Source organism: Mirounga angustirostris, unplaced genomic scaffold (genome assembly GCF_029215605.1).
Source record: "Mirounga angustirostris isolate CCGP_5_RB_7025 unplaced genomic scaffold, mMirAng1.0.hap1 SCAF_3, whole genome shotgun sequence".
Classification (NCBI taxonomy): domain Eukaryota; kingdom Metazoa; phylum Chordata; class Mammalia; order Carnivora; family Phocidae; genus Mirounga; species Mirounga angustirostris.
This window is the reverse complement of record NW_026991711.1, coordinates 157,188,514-157,210,045: the sequence shown is the minus strand read 5'-3', so window position 1 is coordinate 157,210,045 and position 21,532 is coordinate 157,188,514. Positions and strand designations below refer to the sequence as shown.

At 40.0% G+C, this 21,532-nt stretch overlaps 1 protein-coding gene across 12 annotated transcripts in view; it reads left to right on the top strand.

The window, feature by feature from the left end:
* The window catches only part of HECW2 (HECT, C2 and WW domain containing E3 ubiquitin protein ligase 2), a 363,868-nt gene that overhangs the window by 201,583 nt on the left and 140,753 nt on the right, over positions 1 to 21,532 (top strand). For 10 of the 12 annotated variants that reach the window (XM_064586855.1, XM_064586854.1, XM_064586849.1 and 7 more), the window contains 3 exons: positions 5,356 to 5,523; positions 11,572 to 11,679; positions 18,736 to 18,830. In XM_064586855.1, the coding sequence (XP_064442925.1) occupies positions 5,356 to 5,523; positions 11,572 to 11,679; positions 18,736 to 18,830 (371 nt within the window). The remainder of the gene's footprint in view (positions 1 to 5,355; positions 5,524 to 11,571; positions 11,680 to 18,735; positions 18,831 to 21,532) is intronic. The other 2 variants (XM_045868313.3, XM_045868317.3) reach the window with 1 other exon arrangement.

Genomic DNA, 21,532 nt, shown 5'->3' with positions numbered 1-21,532 from the left:
GCTTTCTATAGAGCTTTGAAATCTGTTCTAGTTGTTTAAAAGACAGGATGAATCCAGGGCAAAATTTCAGTTCTATCCTAATCCTTTTTCAATGAAAAAATTTACTTTTTGGCTACAAAATGCCAATCAGTGGTCCTCAAGGTGGGTGAGGATGTTATTTATTTATTTATTTATTTATTTATTTATTTATTTATTTATTGTCATATAGCACGCAACTGGCATTTGGTGCTCGAGAGCCAAGGATGCTACCGTTGCAACGGTGTATTGGACCCAGTAGTGCCCTCATTTGGAAACATAGATAAATACCTAGTTTAATGAAAAGTAAGTTGATGGTTTAGTAAGGATTCAGGTGAGCAGTCTAATCTCTGGGAAAGTGGTTCATCTTCTGATCAAGCCATTATGGGGAGGGACCCATGGAGAGTAGGCACATCTGCAAAATTTTTCTTTAGGATTAGTAGCAATGAATGTTCCAGAAAGATCGCTCTCACATACTTCCAACTAATATTTTCATACTGAGTTTGGATTAGCTCCAATAAGTATTTGGTTACTTCAATGAGGGTAACCTCCTTCTTTATATCAAGTTAGCTATTATAGTTCCTGATCCTTATTGTATGAGCTTACTAAGATCAAAGATGTGATTTACCCCTAATCGAAGGGTGCTTTTGTGCTGAACTTTATATTTTATAATGGTTGTACATTTCTCAGAATCTGCAGCTATTAGGTTCATGTAAAAGTAACATCCTTGAAAGATCTGGAGCTTTTAAACTTCACTTAGTATTAAAAGGATTATCTTTGAGTGAGAGCTTAGTATATGTATGGTATTAAAAAAATCATTAGAAGAGAGAAAGAGGGATAGATATATAATCAAAACCTCGTTGTCATTCCTGGCAACTTTTTAACACACATAGTGCCACAAGAGAGATTTCCCAGTTAAACACGGTATTCACAATCCAAGTTTCATTATGTAGGGAGATGAAGGTATCTCTGCTCATTCTTTGTTAAGCTGAGCTTAAAGGTCATTGACAGAATTTTAGGCTTTGAGTGACCTTCCACTTAAGAACTGTGCAGATTGATCTACTCTGTGTGAGAGACTGTGTTCTGTGTGTAATAGCATAATGTGCTATCATTGTATGTATGGACTGCACTTCTGTCTGCTCATTTGGCATCCAGATTAAGAAAGAAAGCAGTCTCTAAAAACATAAATTAGCATGCTTTTGTTTTAACTTATATATATTTATGAGAAATTAGAATAAAATGAATTTATTTAAAAGAAATTTAAAAAGTAAAAGCTAAGAAAATGAGATTGAGGAACTGTGCTTTTGGGTATTAAAAGAAAAACATAATTTTCTTAGAAAGAAGGAGGAAATGGATTAAAAATTTTTTAAACCCCATGCACGTAGCCTCCTAATATGTGCTAGGTTCAAGTACTGTACCCAATACTCCTCACAGCTTTCTGAGTTAGGTGCTGTTATCATTTTGTAGATTAGAGAAATGGAGTCTATGCATTTTAAGACTTGCACAAGGTTATGGATCCAGTAAATGAGACAGATGGAATTTAAATTCAGGTCTGCCCTTTCTCAAAGTTCTGGGATTTTACCATCATCTAATAGCTGCTGCCTGGCAACATCATTTTCAAGCGGTGTATTACTCTCTTAGTACCTGCAATAAATGGTTTGTGCCTAAAAACATAAAGCATACTTCTGTTGGTGAATAGAAGGCCCATGTGGATTAAAGGCAGTGATATATTAAATATGTTGCATTAAAAGTTTTATCGAGTTACTAAGTGACGGAGAATCTGAGCTTTTCTGTTTTGACTGATTAAGGTTGGGTGTGGGAAAGTTGGACTTTCAGGAGTTGTTTGGATAAAGAGAGGGACAGGAAGAGCATGGTGGGCTTAGAGAGTGAAATTCAGGCTGGTGGTTGGACTTGGAGAGAGCTTAGAGGTGGATGAGTCACCTCGCAGGGTCATTGGACTGGAGAGTCTGGAATTGATTCACAGCCTTTTTCACTAAGGCTGGCTATTTATAGCTACCGCAGCTCCGTCTGCACAGGAAAGCTGGAGACGGGGGGAGGGGGTCATGTTTAGGTTATGGCTCCAGTGCTTGGTGTTGGGCCTGGGCGTGAAGCATCGTGGACCGTCCTCTTGTCCTTTGACAGTCCACTCTGCACACGGCAGCCAGAGGATTTTTTTAGAAATGTGGATCATGTTACTTCCCTGCTTTAAGTCTTCCAGTGACCTTCCATCATCCTCAGCATGGAATCCAAACTTCACAGTGGTCTAGATAGAAGGTGTGGTATAGCATTAAGGAGCATGGTCTCTGGGCTCCCTCTGCACATACTAGTTTTGGGATCTTGGACAGATTTTCTAACTTCTCTGTGCCTTAGTTCCCATCACTAAGAATCTGATAGTGGTGCCTACCTCAAAGGATTGTTAGAGGTGTCAATGAATTGATAAAGACAGAACAATAGAACAGTGCCTGACTTATAAGCCATCTCTGAACTGCTCTTTACTATCTGGTATTCTGGGCCATGACTGAAACTCTTAGGAGGTATTTGCCAAAATGAGTTCAAGTGTTGCTTCTCACCTATCTATTGGTGGTTAATTGAGTAGCTTGGGATCAAGCATTTTACGTAGGAATTTGCTTAGCAGCGCATCCTGCCTCTGCTAGATGTACGGCTGGAGGTGTGAATGTTCAGGAGGCACCCTCAGGGGGGCTGCTTAGGACGTGGCTATAAGTCACTCAGTGTGGATCTAGTGAAAGACTGCCCATTCTCCAGGTTGGGATCCACCACTCCTGGTCAGTGGCTTGCCACCGAGGAGATAACCATAAGACATCTCTCTCATCCTGGGGGGTGCATGGCCTTGGATCAGCACGTGTGTGCCCACTCCATCCTGCAGGTGCAGCGATGCACACGCCTTCCCAGGCACACGTATCCCAGGGCCAGACCCTGCCGACTGGCCATCAGCTCTTGCTTTTGCTGTTGTTGCTGTTGCTTTTTTTTGTCCTGTGATGTGCTGTGCCTTCTTCTCCCATCTCTGGCACATTACAATCAGCAGTTCTTTCCGGTATCTACAGGAAAATAGCTATTCAAGTGAGAACCAAGCCACAGTCATTAGTGGGTACATCTCAGCTGGTGTTGTGGTATCAGGATCGTAATCTCTAGTATATGTGCTGCCGAAGCGAGCACAGGATCGTAATCTCTAGGAACATCTCGCACTCAGTCTTTTTTACAACCAGAGGGAGCATTGGTGTCGGGAATTGGGCATCTAGGGAGATTAGGTTAAAATTAATGTCATGTTTGCAAACTCATGAGGAAGGTTGTTAATGAATTCTCATAGCACTTCATAAGATCGGTATTCTGTGTGGTGCAGTCCGTGGTAAAGACTCACTCTTCCCTCGCAATGTAGTTCAGATCCCAAAGTCACTGAGTTTCCCTGTCCCACTGTAGCAGGATTCCATAACCTGCCTGGCACATACTTGTAGAAAATTTGCAAAAATTTTAGAAAATTTGTTAAAAACAGTCACATAGTCCCTGTGAAGTTGTGCTCTTTGCCCAGGTCTACAATGATACTTTTGATTCAAATTGTAGTTTAGTATATTGTTCTCCAAATCCCAAATGCCAGGGCATCTAATTTTCCAGAATAAACCAGGCCCCTGTATGATCCAATCTCAGGACATAGTTATATTCAATTTGTATCCAAAAAGTAATTTAAAACAACTTAGATGTTTATGCCATTTGTGAGAAAATGTGGGGAGGGATTACTTTGAAGCAAAAGAAAATTTGCAGGCATCATTTTTCATCTCTCTGTTACAGTCTGTCACATGGCATCTTTCTCAAAAAATTCCTCATCTTTTCTTAACTCCCCTGGGTTGATTGATAGAAGAGTGAAGGTTTTGAATGTATATATATTTGTTCCTATTTTATCTCCAGCATTCTATGGAGATTTTGAAAATATTAACAGAGACAAAGAAACATTTACAAATCCAAATTATGTTTGGATATGTTTGAGATGTCTGGTCAGGTCCCCTGTATATTCTCTTATTATCTTTTTTTTTATGTTATGTTAATCACCATACATCACCTCATTAGTTTTTGGTGTAGTGTTCCATGACTCATTGTTTGCATATAACACCCAGTACTCCATGCAGAACGTGCCCTCTTTAATACCCATCACCAGGCTAACCCATCCCCCCGCCCCCCTCTAGAACCCTCAGTTTGTTTCTCAGAGTCCATAGTCTCTCATGGGTCATCTCCCCCTCCAATTTCCCCCCCTTCATTTTTCCCTTCCTACTATCTTCTTCTTTTTTTTTTTTTTTAACATATAATGTATTATTTGTTTCAGAGGTACAGGTCTGTGATTCAACAGTCTTACACAATTCACGGCGCTCACCATAGCACATACCCTCCCCTTCTCTTATTATCTTAAAAGCCTATTCAGAGGACATTTTTTGGAATCCAAAAATCATGTACAGGAAAAAAATTAATCTTTAAAGGTAATTTTCACAGTGATCTCTGCATATGAAATATTATGGGGAAGGAAGAGTTCTAAAAAATTAAATCTTTCTGCTTACATGATTTTAGCTTTTTGTGGCGTTTTAGAAGAGAATTCATTATTTTAAGTACTCTTTACAGGTTAATATAATTAATCGTACTTTTCCAAAGATGAAAAAGATAACATTCTGGGGCCCAGGCAACAACAGTAACTTTTACCACTGAATTCAGCTCTAAATATGGCCACTTGCTTATTGCTTCTGATGACCATTCGTAGAACTAAAAAATGAACCCCAGTGGTAAAGCTGTATGTCTATGGAACAGTGAAGCAAAGGAGTGCCTGAGACACCTTAATGACTGGCTTAAATGTGTAGATCTCCCAAGGGAGATCTCCGTGTGTGCCTTGCAAAGATACATCAAACTTGATGGATCCAGAGCCATATGAGCTATTCACAGTCACAGGGAGTGCTGATTAGTGCCCTCTGTTCCTCTTTAACACTGTATAAAGTGGGCACAGCCTGGTCACGGCACTCTTGACTTTGCATCGTACCTTCTGTGCTAGTCTCCCCCACCACCCCAGGAACTCCTGATGGCAGGAAATGGGTGTTCCTCCCCTTCCGTATTAGGCAATCAATAAATGCTTTTCAGTGAATGAATGGATGAACAAGCTAACAAATGAGAGGGACGGCTGTCGGCGATGAACAGGGTCCAAAGCATTGCTGTGATTGCTCAGTGTCCCTGGAAATAACTATAGAACAGAGTTTTTCCATGTGTGGCCTTTGTAGTAGTGTTTCTATTGGAATCAGCTCTGTGGGGTGTTTGCCAAAATTCAGATTCCTGTATCCTAACTCAAACCTACAGAACCAAAATCTCTGGAAGAGCAGCCCAGGAATCTGCATTTTAAAGAAGCCTTCAGGATATTTAGAGTGAGCAATGGAGTTGGGCAATCATTGCTGTGGAGAATCAATCATCTAAAGGGAAAAGTGGCCAATGATGATTTGTTTCCTAGTGAGTGTGCAGGACATGTTGGTAAGTTTGTTTATATAGAGATTTTGCTTAAGTCCCCAACATGTTCCTCCTAAAGATAATGTGGTTTTAATTAAGGAAAGGGGGTCCTGTTTCTGACCTAATTAATTAGATCAGAAAATTCTCTGAGCCACTATACTCTATAGTTAAGAGAGTTAGTTGTGTGTGGTGTAATCTTCTATCTCTATGCTTTTGTTTTCTTGGTCCAAACACTTTATTTGTTTCTCCCTTGGAGAAACAGACTTAACAGAATTAATTCCAGTATTAATAACAGAATGAATGGAAATAGCACTAAAGAGTAATTTAAAAAAATACTAAATGAAATCACTTTGCAGAAGTATCATGGACTGCTAAAATAGGCAGGAGTGAAGATTTTCAAGTTTTTTTGATCATGTTCCCATAATATTCATAAACAGGTATAAAATTATATTGAAAGGATTTTTAGGGCTTTTTGTGTGTATCTACTTTGCTTTTCTATTTAGAGAAAATGTACTGCCAACTAGACTTGTAAGAGAACAAGGAAGACATATGAAATGTGAGTGGACAAGCTTTATATAAACCATACCAAACAAAATTAGATATAAAAAAGGTATTTAGGTACATGAATTAAACATCTTCAGTGTTTCTTTTTTGTAATTATGTTCCAACTTGAAAGTTACCCAAGTATTTAGAATATGTGCTCCTAGGAAATAAGACTATTTCTTTTTTTTTTTAAGATTTTATTTATTTATTTGACAGAGAGAGAGAGAATGAGAGAGAGCACGAGCAGGGCGGGATGGCAGAGGGAGAGGGAGAGAATTAGGCTCCTCTCTGAGCAAGGAGCCTAATGTGGGACTCGATCCCAGGAACCTGAGATCATGACCCGAGCCGAAGGCGGATGCTTAACCGACTGAGCCATCCAGGTGCCCCCGAAATAAGACTATTTCAATTGGAAAACAGACACTTTAATCCTAGTAGGAAGAGAAATAAAAATGAGAATGGAAAAGGGAGGAAGGAAGGTAATGTTCAAAGAGCAAAAGCAAAGCCAGGAAGTGTGCCTCATGGAAGCTGACATGTTTTTAGGTTGAAAGGAAGAAACTAAAAATCAAAGTGAGAGAAGGTGATTGGTGGAGGGGATTGGGTCAAAGGCTCTGCCATAACAGAGGATAGAACCCTGGGCAAGAAGGCAAGGAGTAGGTATGGATACAGAAAACATGGTATTAGGGAGACGAGGCCTAAAGTTCTACATGTTTTGAATGGTACCCTGTTCCAAATCAGAGCGTGAAAATTAGCTATGGGATGTGAGGACAGTGGGACAGATTTGAATAGTTGTTAAGAGAAATGGGGAAAGGAAGTAGCCAAGTATAAATGCAATAGTTGATAATTGGTTTTAAAGGCCAACGTTTTTTTGATCTATCACAACGTTTATTCAGTGGAGGAAGAAATAGATTTATAATTATGTCTACATTATAGTTGTAGGGGCTTTAGGGCCCTTTCTTTGGTATACCATTTCATGCTCAGTTATTTTTCTTCTTTGGACTTAGGGCATTTAAAAAAGACTGAATCACCTAATATACATGATATATATATAACTATATATATATTGTATGAGTTGTTTTTCCCATATATGTGGGAAAGAAAAATAACTCATACAATCTGGGAAAAAATATTCTGTTCTCAGATATCCATGAAAAACAGATCTCAGCGTAGAAATGCTGTCATTGAAAAGGTGTTCTGGGTCTAGACTAGAATTGACTGCAACCTAAACAAAGGTGTTAACCTACTTAAAGAAGAAAGTTTCACTCTGAGGGACTAATTAAAATTGGTCTTGAACCAAAGGAAAGGAATGAGTCATTCTCACTGTTCTTTATGTGGTGTGGCCAAGGCTGGCCAGTGTTGTGCTAGTTAGCTGTAGTCTACTCCTACAGTAGGAGCTGTAGTCTTGGTGGAGGCTGTGATAATCATATCAAAATAATTTGTACTCTGTGCTCCTAAGCTGGCTTATTTATGTGGACTTGATATTTTCAATGAAGCGTAGCTGCCACTTGTTGGCAGAGGTGCTTGTCTCTGTCAGAGATAATGGATTATCAGAAACATCATTTCATCAGAGACAAATTTCTATCTAGAATAACCAGAATATTCATCAGCTTGGGTATCTGCTATGTGACAGACTCTGTGCTTGGTGGGGAATAAGATCTTCTCCGTGGAGATTTACAGCGTGGGTCGCTTGCCGTGGCATTTTTAATCAGAACAGATCCATCAAACTTCTGCTGTGGGCTTGCTCATCCTAATTCTGACCCATTTCTCATCTTTATGGGACATTTGAATTCCATCTGAGCCTGAATACTTACAGTACATTTTCAACATTTTGCTTCAACTCATCTTTTTTTTCTTTAAGTATCATAATTTAACCAAATGGAGTTGTCTACATGACCTATGAACCAATGAGGGGAATTAAAGTCGGAGATACTGGCTTATCCCAACCCACAGGAGCTGGATCTGTTTCTTGGTGAAGGCTTTTAGAACAAGTACCCATCACTCTTCTCCCTTATTTCCTACTTCACATGGGGCAGAATTTCTACCTTGCAGTGGATGTGGCTGGCAAAGAAAGAGTTTCTTAGTGACCCTCTTGGAACAAGAGATGCCGACACTGGTTCTCTGTCAAAGTTCTTTTCCAGGAAGCATGTAAGGGATGTGTGGAGCCTCAGGTTCACTTCTGTCAGAAGCGTATCCTTTGTTTGGCTTACCTGATGACTTTGGGAGAAAGGGTTAGTAACACCAGAAGTACAAACCTCTTACAGTGAGGTCACATTAACAAGTGCAGTTTTATTACCACTGTTCTTTTTCACTGTGATCCTGGTGCTTGCTCCTTAAAACAAGATGTAATGCTGCCTCATCTTTCCTGAAGCCTCAAGAGGAAATGCTCACAATAATATTTTCAGAAAATTTGCTATGTGCATAGCCACATTTAAAAAAAGCATTTTGAATGGCTGGACACCTTCTACTCCCTATGTCTATATTCTATTTCTTACAGGGTCCAGCTTTTTGTGCCTTCCAAGTGACTAATAGCTAAAAAAAGTACACTTTTTTTTTTGCAAAAACATGAGAGTCTCTCTCCACCCAAGCAGCTCTGCCCACTAAACTATCTTTTAGACGTGTAGCAAGTATCTTTGTGGTCTAGACTGAAGCAGTGATCCAGTTGTGGGGATTCTAGATCAAGTCAGGCATGATGAGTCTAAATCACTGATTTTTAGGGTGGTATGTATATCTATTAGGAATTGTGTTAAGGTGCAGGTTAACAGAAACCCAAACCAATTTACTGTTGCCTCGGTAGCAAGAAGCCTGAAGGCAGGTGGTTCAGAGCTGAAGGACTCATCATGGTTACTTCTGGCTTCTTGCTCTGCCATTCTTAGCATGTGGCTGTCATCCAAGAAGAGGGGAGAGGGAAGAGCAAAAAGGATTATTGAGTCTGCCCTTTTTAGCTCAGGAAAATAATAGCTTTCCCGGAAGTCCCACCCAGTAGACTTCCATTTCCATCTCACTGGCCAGGGTTACACCACATGCCACCCCTAGCTGCAAGGCATTCTGGAGAGGTGAGTATTTTTAACTGGGAACATTGTTGCCTTGGATAAAATTGGGGTTCACTTGGCAAGGAGGAAGCTCAGTGGATGGGCAGTGATCGGGATATGCCCTGGGGAGCCCCATGACATCTATCACAACCAGTTTTAGGTACTGCCTTTTATTTTATTTTATTTTTTTAGAGAAAGACGTGGTTTATTGTTAGTCACCATACAGTACATCATTAGTTTTTGATGTAGTGTTCAATGATTCATTATTTGCATATAACACCCAGTGCTCATTACAACACGTGCCCTCCTTAATACCCATCACCGGGCTACCCCATCCCTCTCCCCTCCCTGAAACCCTCAGATTGTTTCCCAGAGTCCATAGTCTCTCATGGTTCGTCTTCCCTCTGATTTTCCCCCCTTCAGTTTTCCCTTCCTTCCCCTAATGTCCTCTGTGCTATTGAGAAAGACATGGTTTAAATTCTAGCCATATCATGTCTGGTTGGTGTGGGTAAGGGTAAGTCACAAAACTTCTCTAACCATCAACCAGTCATCTGCAAAATGAATCAATAACGCACATATCATGAAATTTCTGTGGGGGATTAAGTTAAATAATGTTTGTATTATTTTAACTATTGTGAGTGGTAACAATTATTTTCGTTGAAGAAATGTTGTTCCATTGATTTTGACCCATCTTGTTCTTTTTTTTTTTAACCCATCCCCCCACACCCCTCCCCTCTAGAACCCTCAGTTTGTTTCTCAGAGTCCATAGTCTCTCATGGTTCGTCTCCCCCTCCGATTTCCCCCCCTTCATTTTTCCCTTCCTGCTAGGTACTGCCTTTTAAATATCAGCATTGCTGTTCTGTTTCTGTGATGGAACGGAGTGGTTGGCCTTGGGTCATTTGTTTAGGAGAGGAGGTGATGGCATGAGGGGGTTATGCTTTTCCATTCTTCTAAAGAACAGTGGCTCCTTCTTGGTCTTTTACAAAAAGAATCTTTGACTTACAATGTGCTGAATGCAAATGGCAGAGAAGACCATTCCTCCCAGAGTTCTTTGGCTTATCCATATGATGAAAATAGTGCGGGGGGGGGGGGGGTGGTCACCTGAGTGGCTCAGATGGTTAAGCGTCTGCCTTTAGCTCAGGTCATGATCTCCAGGTCCTGGGATCGAGCCTCATGTTGGGGAGGCTCAGCGGGGAGTCTGCTTCTCCCTCTCCCTCTGCCTCTCCTCCTGCTATGTTCTCTTTCTCTCTGTATCTCTCTGTCTCAAATAAATAAATAAAAATCTTAAAAAAAAAAATGGTGGGTTCCCAGCATAACCACAGACAGACAGGGCTGGATTATCTGACCCCTCGCTCTGGCCCACTTTCTATTTCTTTCATACTCCAGAAGCACACACAAAAAAGGGGTGGGGGAGGTTTTTCTTCTCAGGACGATTCCCTTGAGCTTGGGACCTTTTCTCCATCTTTCGTTTTTTCAGTGTTGCTCTTACTTCACATCTCGTTCATCCCAGCTCTCGGTTAAAGCGTGTCCTTCATCTTTCCTCCTGTGAAAGAGATCTGGGGAGACAAATGAAGTACATCTGACTTTAAGGGCCAGTATCACTGAACACATTCTCATGTACCTGTGACACTCTGCATGGCCTTCTTTTTAGTTGTATTTCCTATTCTAGGCCCTAGGACAGAGCTTCGAACTAGTGTGATGCAGGCAAATGATAGCATATGACCTTCAGCCTTTGGGGTGGTGGGGCACAGCCTGGTGCCACCAGAGCATCCCTGCCTGCCATTTTAAGTTATAAGCACCTCTTTCATTTATCCCAATGTGCCCTACAAATGTTATCATTTTCCGTGTGCCAGGAGGTCAGAAAGCTTGGAAAATGCTGCTTTCAGGTGGCTGTCCTTTCTATCCATACAAATACCTGAACACTCTCTTCTTTTTTTGTATTGTTGGATACTTACGCCTTCAGCTTTTTGTAAAGAATTATCCTAGCAGACGTGATGACTTGGTTGGTGTCTCCTGAGCACTGTTCATGGCAAACTTGTACTATGTCTTCACTCATTTTCATAGCTTAAGTTCCCTTTTTTTTTTTTTAATTCCACTTGGAGTTCTATTATGTTCTCCCAGCTTTGCTCTTCCTTTCTTTTCTATACGGGATGTTATAGACGGGAGCACACCCGGCTCCTTTCTTATCTATCAGCTCACCGTTGATGCTACACCAGTTGTATCCTTTGTTCTTTCCAGTTTTGTCTTTTGGTGACGTTGATTAACCAGGCCAAGCCCAGAAATGCCAACTCCCTTCAATCCCCTCCCCAGTTCTCCCATATCAGTGCAAGTGCAGAAATGCAGGGTAATAATCTGCCGGGAGCTGTTCATTCATAATAGTGTTCATTAATATTTCCCCCTTCATCTTTTCTTTCCTTTATTTTAGAACTTGCATTAGTCTTTGAACTAAGGAAGGACTCGTGGGTTGTAATTAAGCTGAAAAGTGTTTGTTTGGTTTTTCCAGATGAGAATTCTCCAGCCAACTTCTGGGATTCTAAAAACAGGGGTGTGACTGGAACCCAAAAAGGGCAAATTGTATGGAGAATTGAGCCTGGGCCCTATTTCATGGAACGTAAGTACTAAGCGAGAAATAGGAGTTTGTTACTGAAAATTCCATAAATATATGGAATCCTAGGGAGTCTTTTCTGAATTTATTATAAAAGTTTTTGGCTCTGATTTACATATTTATGCCATGTGTCTTCAAACTGGGAAATAATTGTTTTAGAAAATGCTCGTTAGACAATGTTCACATATTTCGAAAAAAGCATATGTAAATATATATGTGTGTAGGTATATACATATGCACATTACATATACCTTGTGAATGCATAGTATATAAAGCATGTATGGTTATTTTAATACTTTACACATTTTATATACCCTGTATCTACATTTGTAGTTAATATTTATTAATTTCAGGGAGCAGAAAGAATAATTCAAGATTTCAGTTAATTTAAAAGTTTTATTGGCCTATAGAATACTTTGCTATTATTTTTCCCAGCAGCAGTAACTATTGCATCTGTGTCCTGGTCTTTACAATTAGGTGAGAGAGTCTGGGCACACTGCCCTGGAGGTCAATTTTAAGAATCAGAAATTGGCTACAGATAACTCAGCCATTACCCAGTTGACCTGATGTTGTATTTCTTTGTAAATATAAATGCTTATACATAGTACATGGTTCACAGAAATATCTCATTCCTTTTTATTTAGGGTGAAAGGGAGTCCTTATATTTGCCACTAATACTATTGAGAACATAGTGTATACATTGTTGTGGAATAGATAGAAGTGTGAATGAATACGTGATTTACTGGGTGGTTCAAATTAACTTTTACATTTGGAGAATTCTTCATTAATGTAGGAAAAAATGGGATATTTAAATTTTTCTGAGTTGTTTAGTTTGTATAAGAATTAAGTTTTCTATGTTCAAGAGATTTAATATAGGAGAGTGTGTACGTGGATGTTAGTACTGAAGGATGGTACTTATTAAACCTTAAAATATAAAGTAAGGTTTGATTAAATGGGAACCTGATATAAGCATATTTTTATTGAAGTATATAAGTTTCTGTAATATAAAAAGTTATTTTCAAAGACTAACATCTGTTACTTTGAATTGCCATTAAAGACATCAGATAATTTCTTCCATATCCTTACTGGTAGGGCAGCATTTCATAACTTTCTCTAATCATGCTTCTCTCTCCAAAAGACTGTCTTTTTTTCATAGTTCACTATCTGCCTAGAGTTTCTCTTGAAACCTTAAAGGGAATTTAGTTTTTAAGGGAAAATGCCCATGATATAGCAATACATGAGAGGGGGAAAAGCAGATACATATAACAATTCTAACTAATATCATGACACATAGGAAAAAGTCCGGAAGGAGATCTGCCGAAATGTGAACATGGGTTGTTTCCTAGGAGGGAAGATTATGGGTAATTTGTTTTTCTTGCTCATTTCTACTCTACTTTCCAACATTTGGCCCAGCTGGCATTGCTATCCACTGATGAGAAAAATAAGTGATAAAAGAATGTGGGAGAAAATGGAATGGGTTACTTTCATTTAATGCGATTCCTCCTTTGAAAGGATCCCAGGGTTTAAGAGGCTGATGTAGCTGAGAAATTCTGCCAACTGAACTTCAGGGGAAAATGTAGAACAACCTTTTTGTTCTCTACAAAACGCCAGGCTGCTAGGAATGGTTCCTTCTGGTTAGAGTGTGCCGATTCATGTAGTGGGGCTCATGTGAACAACCTGGGAAGAAGTCAGTATCACATACTGCTATAATTTGGAACACTATGTGTGAAAAACCCTATTTGCAGAGTATCCCATTTGCCATGGTTGATTTTATTTCTCCTCCCAAAAGCTTTAGAGATTCTTAATGTCCTGGCTGATCAGGGTATGCTAATATCTCTGTCTGGATGAGTGTTTTTCTTTATACCTTGTTCTAGTATTTAATAGAAATAAGCTTGACATTGAAGCTAAGAATTGGGAATGAAGAAAAGAGTAGGGTTTTGTTGTTGTTGTTGTTGTTGCTTTATTTTCTCTTCTAAATTCCACCTTAATTCTGCACACACAAAATTGCAGATAATTGTGTATCATGACTGTAAAATTGGAAATACGCAGTAATGTTTTATTTAAGGACTGAGAAAAGTTGTGCACATTAAAATCCAAGACAGTGAATGAGAATTACAGAAAGATTTGGCTTTAGAATAAAGTCTACCTTCATTAATCAAAATGAGGGCTCCTCCAACACACATCCCTATCCTTTCAATGTGAAAACCTCAGGTAGTATTTATATGACTGCTTTGTAGTGCAGTCTGTGTCTTTTAGACATCATTTTTTTACCCCATATCTGGCTACAGCCGACCTAAGGGGACTTCCCAGCATAATGAAGTTTTGCTTGAACCTCTGGAGCTGATGGCATGGAACTTATAAAAAATTGGGCGGTGGTTAGACAGCTTCTATATTTTCAGCCTCTGATCTTGAAAACTTACGACTTTTAAAAACCTCTGCTTTCATCCTCAGAAAGAAAATTTATCTTTAGCTCATCAGAAGTTCAGGCAAAACAAAATTCTCTGAACATTGACCTAAGTTCATGGGCAAACCTTGATTTAAGTGCTGTCTAAGCTATTTCTGAATGTAAAGATGGCTTTAGTTTGTCTAGATGAAGCCCCAGAGGAGGCAGGCCGCCCAGACTTATATTATTACAGGGCCTACCTAAATGAATTTGAAGGACAAAGACGGGCTTAATTTTGGGCAGATGACCTTCTTAGGCACTGGACAGGAGGATCAACTTCCTCTGCACCTACTTGTCATAAGACTGTCAAAGAGTCCTCGGATGAGCTTATGCTTGCAGAAACCGAATGGGTCATCTTTGCAGGATGAGTCTTGAGTTTGGAAATGTAAGAGGTTTCCAAGTTGTCTTGTCATGTTCGGATGTCTCTGTTATTCTATAGTCTTATGTAGACTATGGTCATTCATTTATTCATTCATTCAGACCTGCTTTTGTCGTTCCTTCATTCCTTCTATTCATCTGTCCATCTATCTCTCCCCAGCCATCACGAGGTATTTATTAAGTGCCAACTTTGTGTCACATGCTCTTCTAGGAGCCCACTAAATCCTGGATCAGTGAATGAGCTTGGAAATAGTAAACTTCATTGCTGTGTGCTAAACTGCTTTGTGATCACTGAGGATAATATCAGAATATTGATATTGGTATAAGTGATATAGTGAGGAAACTGAGCATCAGAGATGTAAGTGGCTTGTGTCTTTAAGAGCCTTGTCTCTGATTGGTACTCAGATTAATTAATGTGCTTTCCAGGATGCAGTGCCTTGCCAAAAGAGAACCTTTATGGATGGCTTCTTTGGGGGTGGGGGTGAGGGAGGCAGGTGGCCTGGGCCTCTTATTTGTACTGTCAGACCTTTGCTTTAAATGTGTCCATTTCCAGGCCCCTTCCCGCCAACATCAGAATGACTTTTTTTGTCCCTTGGGTGGAGATTTGGTGCTTTTTATTTTCTACTCTCTTACTTTAGGCTTGGGATCCTGTTCATCCTCTAATCCTATTAGGTTTCTGCTACATCCACACTGATATTGTCTGTCTTTGATTTTCATGATTGTATATCTGAGCTTTAGCAGAGGAGGGTGAGGCCGTTCAGGCTCTTTTGACCCTTGTTAAAGAGAAGACAAGTTGCAGTAACATATAAATGATAAGTTCACCTGTCACTGGAAATGTGGGCAGATTTCCTCAAAAGCATGAGGATTAGAATGCGTTTGCTTTTTCCAGTTTGTGGCCTCTGAATAAAAGATCCTGTGAATAGGAATCATAATATGAAGAGTACAGTAAAAGCACATAGGGCAATGGTTAAAATAATTTTTTAGAATAAATTGCAGTTAGCTTGATTTTTAAAAGATTATTCTTTTTTTAAAAAAAGATTTTATTTATTTATTTATTTGAGAGAGAACTAGAGTGAGAGAGCACAAGTGGGGGGAGCAACAGAGAGAGAGGGAGAAGCAGGCTCCCAGAGCAGGGAGCCCGATGCGGGGCTCGATCCCAGGACCCTGGGATCAGGACCTGAGCCGAAGGCAGACGCTTAACGACTGAGCCACCCAGGCGCCCCTCAATAAGTGGATTTTTTTGGGAGAAAATACTCTTGCTTTTTATAGTCTGAAGGAATACGTGCACGCGTGCGCACACACACACACACACACACACATCTATTTCCATAATTTGAGGCCAATAGGAGGAGATGTTGGCTGCTACACTGGGCTGTGGAAAAACCATTCTCAGGGAGATGGGGTCATTCATTGCTCCTCAGTCCTATATCTCCACTGCCTGTGCACAAGGCTGGCTGGCCCCACGGAGGGTGGGGGTGGGTGAACATTCACATGTTCACTTTTACCTATATGTGTATCTGTTTCTCAGAAGTAGCTCTTTGTTTTCCTATTGCAGTTAGTGGTTACAAATGGTAGCTAGAGTAGAAGCATGAATGCCAGCTCCCCTTTTCTACCCCTCTTGTGTATTCTTCTAGGTTACCTCTTCCCACAACTAAGATGTTCAAGCACATCGATCAGAATGCTGCTCTCTCTCTCCTCTCTCTCACTCAGAGGGGATGTTGATTAGTTACACCATTTTTTAAAATCTTGAGTGACCTCATAAAGCACTAACTAATATTTGAAGAGGAACGCTCCCACTCCGCGTGGAACATTGCTGTAGTTTTAAGGAGCAGAACTGGTATTCTGCTGAGGGAGTGGGCTCGTTTTAATCCAGGTGCAAATAACTAGAGATTTTTGTTATAGCAAGGAATAAATAATACCCGGAATGGGTTCACAAGCAAAGCTGGCCGGGCTATCAATATCCTACAAACAAAAATCAACTTTTTTTTGTTGTTGTTTGGTCTCATAATCTGTTACCTAGCAGACTCTTAAACCTTACAAAAGGGGAGATAGCATCCTAACTTGAGAGGGAGTTAGGGGAAGATGTCTTATAAAAATGCACTTCTCTTTATGGAAGAATGAGCCGCTCACTCACTTAGCACTGATTTGATCTATGTGGTGCTGCGGCGGGCAGAGTCACAGACTGCTGCTGGTTGCTGGCATTTCGAGTGTGATACTCATGAGCTCATGCCTGCAGAATTCAATGCTCGGGCATGTCACTGAGCTTGTTCTGCTTTGGCAGGCTTTGTGCATGGTGCTTAGCTTTGTTCCTATAGAATACATGCTATTGGTCTTGGAAGAAAGCAAGTGGGAGAGGAAGGTTTGCTCTGATCTGCACAGCTGTTATTGTTTCAGTAATAACTAAAAGCTTGTGTTCATGTTTGGGAAAGTCATTTGCAGAGGTGTTCCCAGACAAGTGATGTAAAGCTAGAATTCCTGTGTAGGTCATCTTGCTGTTCCTCAAACCCAGCATGTTCGTTCATGCTTTCCTTTTGCCACTCCTCACTCTCTTGGCTCCATTTTTCTCATCTGTAAGTTTGAGTCCAGACCAATTCGTTCCATGAGGCCTTTCTGACTCCACTGTGTCCTCACTAATCTTCTCCATGGTCTCTATACTCTGCTACCTCATTGCTCTTTCTTTTTAGTGCTTGTCTTTTATATTTTGTCCTGCCTATAATTGTCATCCTAACAGCAACACTATAAAACGCCTGCTAGACCAGAACCCTTTCTTGGATTCCCTTGCACTCTCTGGCATGTATTGTGATGGGTACATGGTAAAAATCTTTTGCTTGATGATGCTAATTACACTGTGAATCACTGCACTGTGATTATCATACATAATGGAAACACTCAATATTTTACCCCATGATAGAGTTAATTTTTTGAGCTTTAGTATTTTGTCATTGATAAGAAAATATGATATTGTTTTCCTGTATATAGTATTTTTAATCCTATATAAATTTCTAAAAGAGAGTTTTTCTTCAATCATTATATCTTTCTCTTAAAATAGTCAAACCAAATACTCTGTAGCAGGCCATTTGGTACAGTCAGGAGCGTCAGTAGACTGTTAACTTCCTTGGGGAAGTACATCTAGTGGCCCCATTTTAATAGCCATGTGGCTCAGTTGAGAGAGGAGCTCTACTCCTGCAGGCTGGGACTCTTCCCCGCAGCCTGCCCATCAGCATCATTGCCTATGTTACACACAGCTTGGGAAAAGAGCATCTTGTGGTGACACTGCAGTGACTCAGATACTCTGTATACAGAGAAATTCTGGTGGCTGTGGGTTCTATCTTTGACACATTTTGGCTTCATGGTCTTTGAAATTGTCATTACTTTCCAAAATCAGTAATTGACATTTGAGTTGCTTTTCTATCAAGCTGAGATTATATATACATGCACACACATGCATACACACACACACACACGCACACACCTACGTGTGGGGAGAGAGCTATATTTCCACCTATCTATCTATCTATCTATCTATCTATCTATCTATCTATCTATCATCTATTTTTCTAACCATATCTATATATCTATATGCCAGAGGTTCCTAAATTTGATCCCTGCCCAGTGGCTGCATTGAAGCCACTTGGAAAATTAAAATACAAATTCCCTATCCTGGCAGTCTACTACAGTATTCTTTTTTACTTCGTTAGACTGCTTTTTTTGCTATTTCCATTGACAGCAGCAGTCTGTCTATGTTGTAGAAGTTAGGAGTGAAGGCTTTGGAATCGGACGGATTGGGTTTGAGTCCTGACTCTGTCATTTCCTGTTTGCTCGACCTTCTGAAAGCCTCAGCACTTCTTCTATAACATGGGGACAGGCATCTCTGCCTCCCAAGGTTGAGGTGAGGATTAAATAACAACATGAGCAGAGACAAGCATGGGGGCTGGCACGCGGTGGACTACCTTGACAAAAGGTGACCAGTTCAATTCTTGCCCTACACTATACATATTTTGGTGTGTTGTTTTTGTGCATTATTTTTCTCATGTATTCAGGATGTTCTTAGAAAATGTCAGAGGACCATATAAAATCAGACAGGAGTTGGTATCCTTTGTTTCTCTGATTGGAAAAGAAGGGGTCATTCAGAGAGTCCTGCGTAGGATTTTCTGAGAGGTGATGTGGCGGATTTCTTCAGCCAATTCCTAAATGACTTGTCTCAGTGTTTCATTCCTTGTTTTTCTCCAATCGATGTGCAGCGGAGATAAAAATCTGTTTTAAGTACTACCACGGCGTTAGTGGAGCCCTTCGTGCCACCACCCCTTGCATCACCGTGAAGAACCCGGCTGTGATGGTGAGTGCCCCTCATTGTCGCCTTCCTTGGGAGGTCCCCAGGGCCCTGGTTTCTATTTTGGCCTGTGCAGCTCTGGCAGGGTGGTGGGGAACAGTGAAGAAGGAAACACATAACAGCATGGGCACCCATTTTAGGAAAGGAAATAACTTACAGGCTGGCTTACCTGGATCCATAGCACAAATCAGTGGACAAATCTGATTTAATTTATAACAACTTTGTAAATAGGCACCTCTTCAGAGAACCCATTCAGGAAGGAAATTAATGAGTACCTCATCAAACTTAGTCTTAAACTTAGTTTAAATTTAATCTAGGTGACTGGTTGGGAGGAGATGGTGGCATTGCATCTTAACGTGGGTCTAATTTATGTGAACTCAGTGAGTAAAGGGAAAAATAACAATTTAAATCATGTGTGACTCTACCTGCCAGTCAACTTAACAAGCTTTCACCCCAAAGAGTATGAGATGGGGATCACGTGTGTGCTGTTCCCTCAGGAGGTCTGAGCACCAGATCCCTTCATGCTGAGTTGGACTCTAGTGCCTAAAGATACCACACATTTTTGGTATAACATGGTTGCTCAATGTGGCCAGGTCTTCAAGTGAAGAAAGAGATACCTAATTTAGTTTTGGGGGAACCGGTTGTGTTGGACTTTTGAAGGAAAGTATGTCTATTTTCAGCTTGGTACTTTCCAAAGGATTACTTTTCACAATTTTGTGATTTTTCACTTCATTGACTAACTTCAGAATCTAACAGCTTTACAATATGTACTCCATTTACACGAGTGGTTGGGTTCAGATGGTTTGGAGATTCTTAGAGTCTAAGATATGTAAAGCATTGCAGTTACTATAAGCCATTAATAAAAATCAGGCCATGAAATTATAGAAGAAAAATATCGACTCCCACAATATAGAATCTTTATAACTTTGTGTACGTGTGTGTGTGTGTGTGTGTGTGTTGTGTGTATGTATGCATTTATAGATGCATGCATTTTTGGAAATAGGCAACTGGCCATGTTGACTCCTTGAAATTCAGAAAGTAATCTCTGCAGGTGGCATTTTGAAATTGTCCAGACCCACCAATGTGGTATTCATGAAGTCTTTCCTTTTCATTTATTCATTCAAACAAATATTCACTGGGTACCTGCTAAGTACCTGGCATTGCATCCACCACCAAGTATGACACAAGCCAAAACCCGGGCCTTGCTCTCACATCTGGTGGGGAGAAGAGACATCAATTAAATTATTTGAGTGATAATTACTATGAGGGGGAGTAAAATGGGACTATGACAGCATGTATTAGTAGGATTTATCCTGATCAAGTAGGTCTTAGAAGGCTTCCTTGAAGAAGGTGTGTTTGCAGGACAATCTGAAGGATGAGTAGGAGTTACTTAGATGAAGAGGGGGAGGGAAAAGCATTTCAGATAGTAGGAATAGTATGTGTAACATCTTCAGTATCTAAATATTCTTCTCATATTTGAATTATATTTGAGTTCCTATGTAGTAAACATCATTTAGAATTTAAAAAAATAATCAATATTTACTACACAAGATTTTGAAGGAGAATAACAATTATTGATTACAAAATCTGCCACGACACAAACTAAGCCCTGGAATATGCTTTAATTAATATTCTAAAAAGAAAAACCCTAGAAAAGTGAGGTTGTTTTTTTTTAAATAATAAAACCTTTGAAAAATTAACTTTGTATAAAATTAGACAGTAGCTTCCAAACATGATTTTCTGGATTCAGATTTTCTTAGACTTGAGCAATTTCAGTGATCAGATAGCATCGAAGACAGCAGGACTTTACAGCTTGGTGAACATTGATCTCATTCCATTGATTTTGCATTGAGATTACTCTGTCAAAGCCTGTGGATAGTTTGGAGATAATTAATTTGCTTCAGACAGGTTTTAGAGAACCTTAAAAGCTTCCCAGATACAGCTCTGCCAGAGCCAGAATATTTTGGTTCAAGGGGTGACTAATGAAATTGGTGGTCAGTAGGTTTCTGACCCAGCTGAGACAATTGGGTCTGTATCCAAAATTGGAAGGCTGTGCCACATGGACACCTCATGATGCTGTGTTTCTATCACAGCACAGTGGCCACCTCGTCATAAGACATGCGTCTATTTAGTGTGACCGGTTGACAATGCTGACATTTACAAAGACCTTTAGTTTAATTATTCCATGACCATATGCGAAGAACAGTCCTGGAAGAAGTAGTGGAGCTACTCTGTAGGGAAAGAAATGAGCTGCCATCCTCATCTTATGGTCTCCTCTCTCACATGTCCTTTTGCAATGTATCAGGGATTTTAAAAAGTTGTGTCTTTTCTGTCATTTGCACTTTGACGTCATTGTCATTCACCAGAGTACACAGCGATTTGTGTCTCAGGCACTTGGAACAGGAAATCCTCTGGCTTCGGGGACATAAAAAGGCTAGCATCACTCACTACCACATATTGTTCCAACACTTGATTGTCAGTGTTGCTTCTGGGTTTTCCTGGAATGAATCTATGGAGTGAGTTTATTTAAAAACCTCTCTCTAAACATTGAGAGCAGATGTGTTTCTTATCACTGATGTCCCTATATCTACCGACAGTGTTTGGTCTTTCCTGACCTTATTGTCATGAATAATAAAATTGAATTCTTTGAGTATTATTTCAGATAAGCATTTGCCATAGTTGTAGTAAAGGACACAATCTGTGAATTC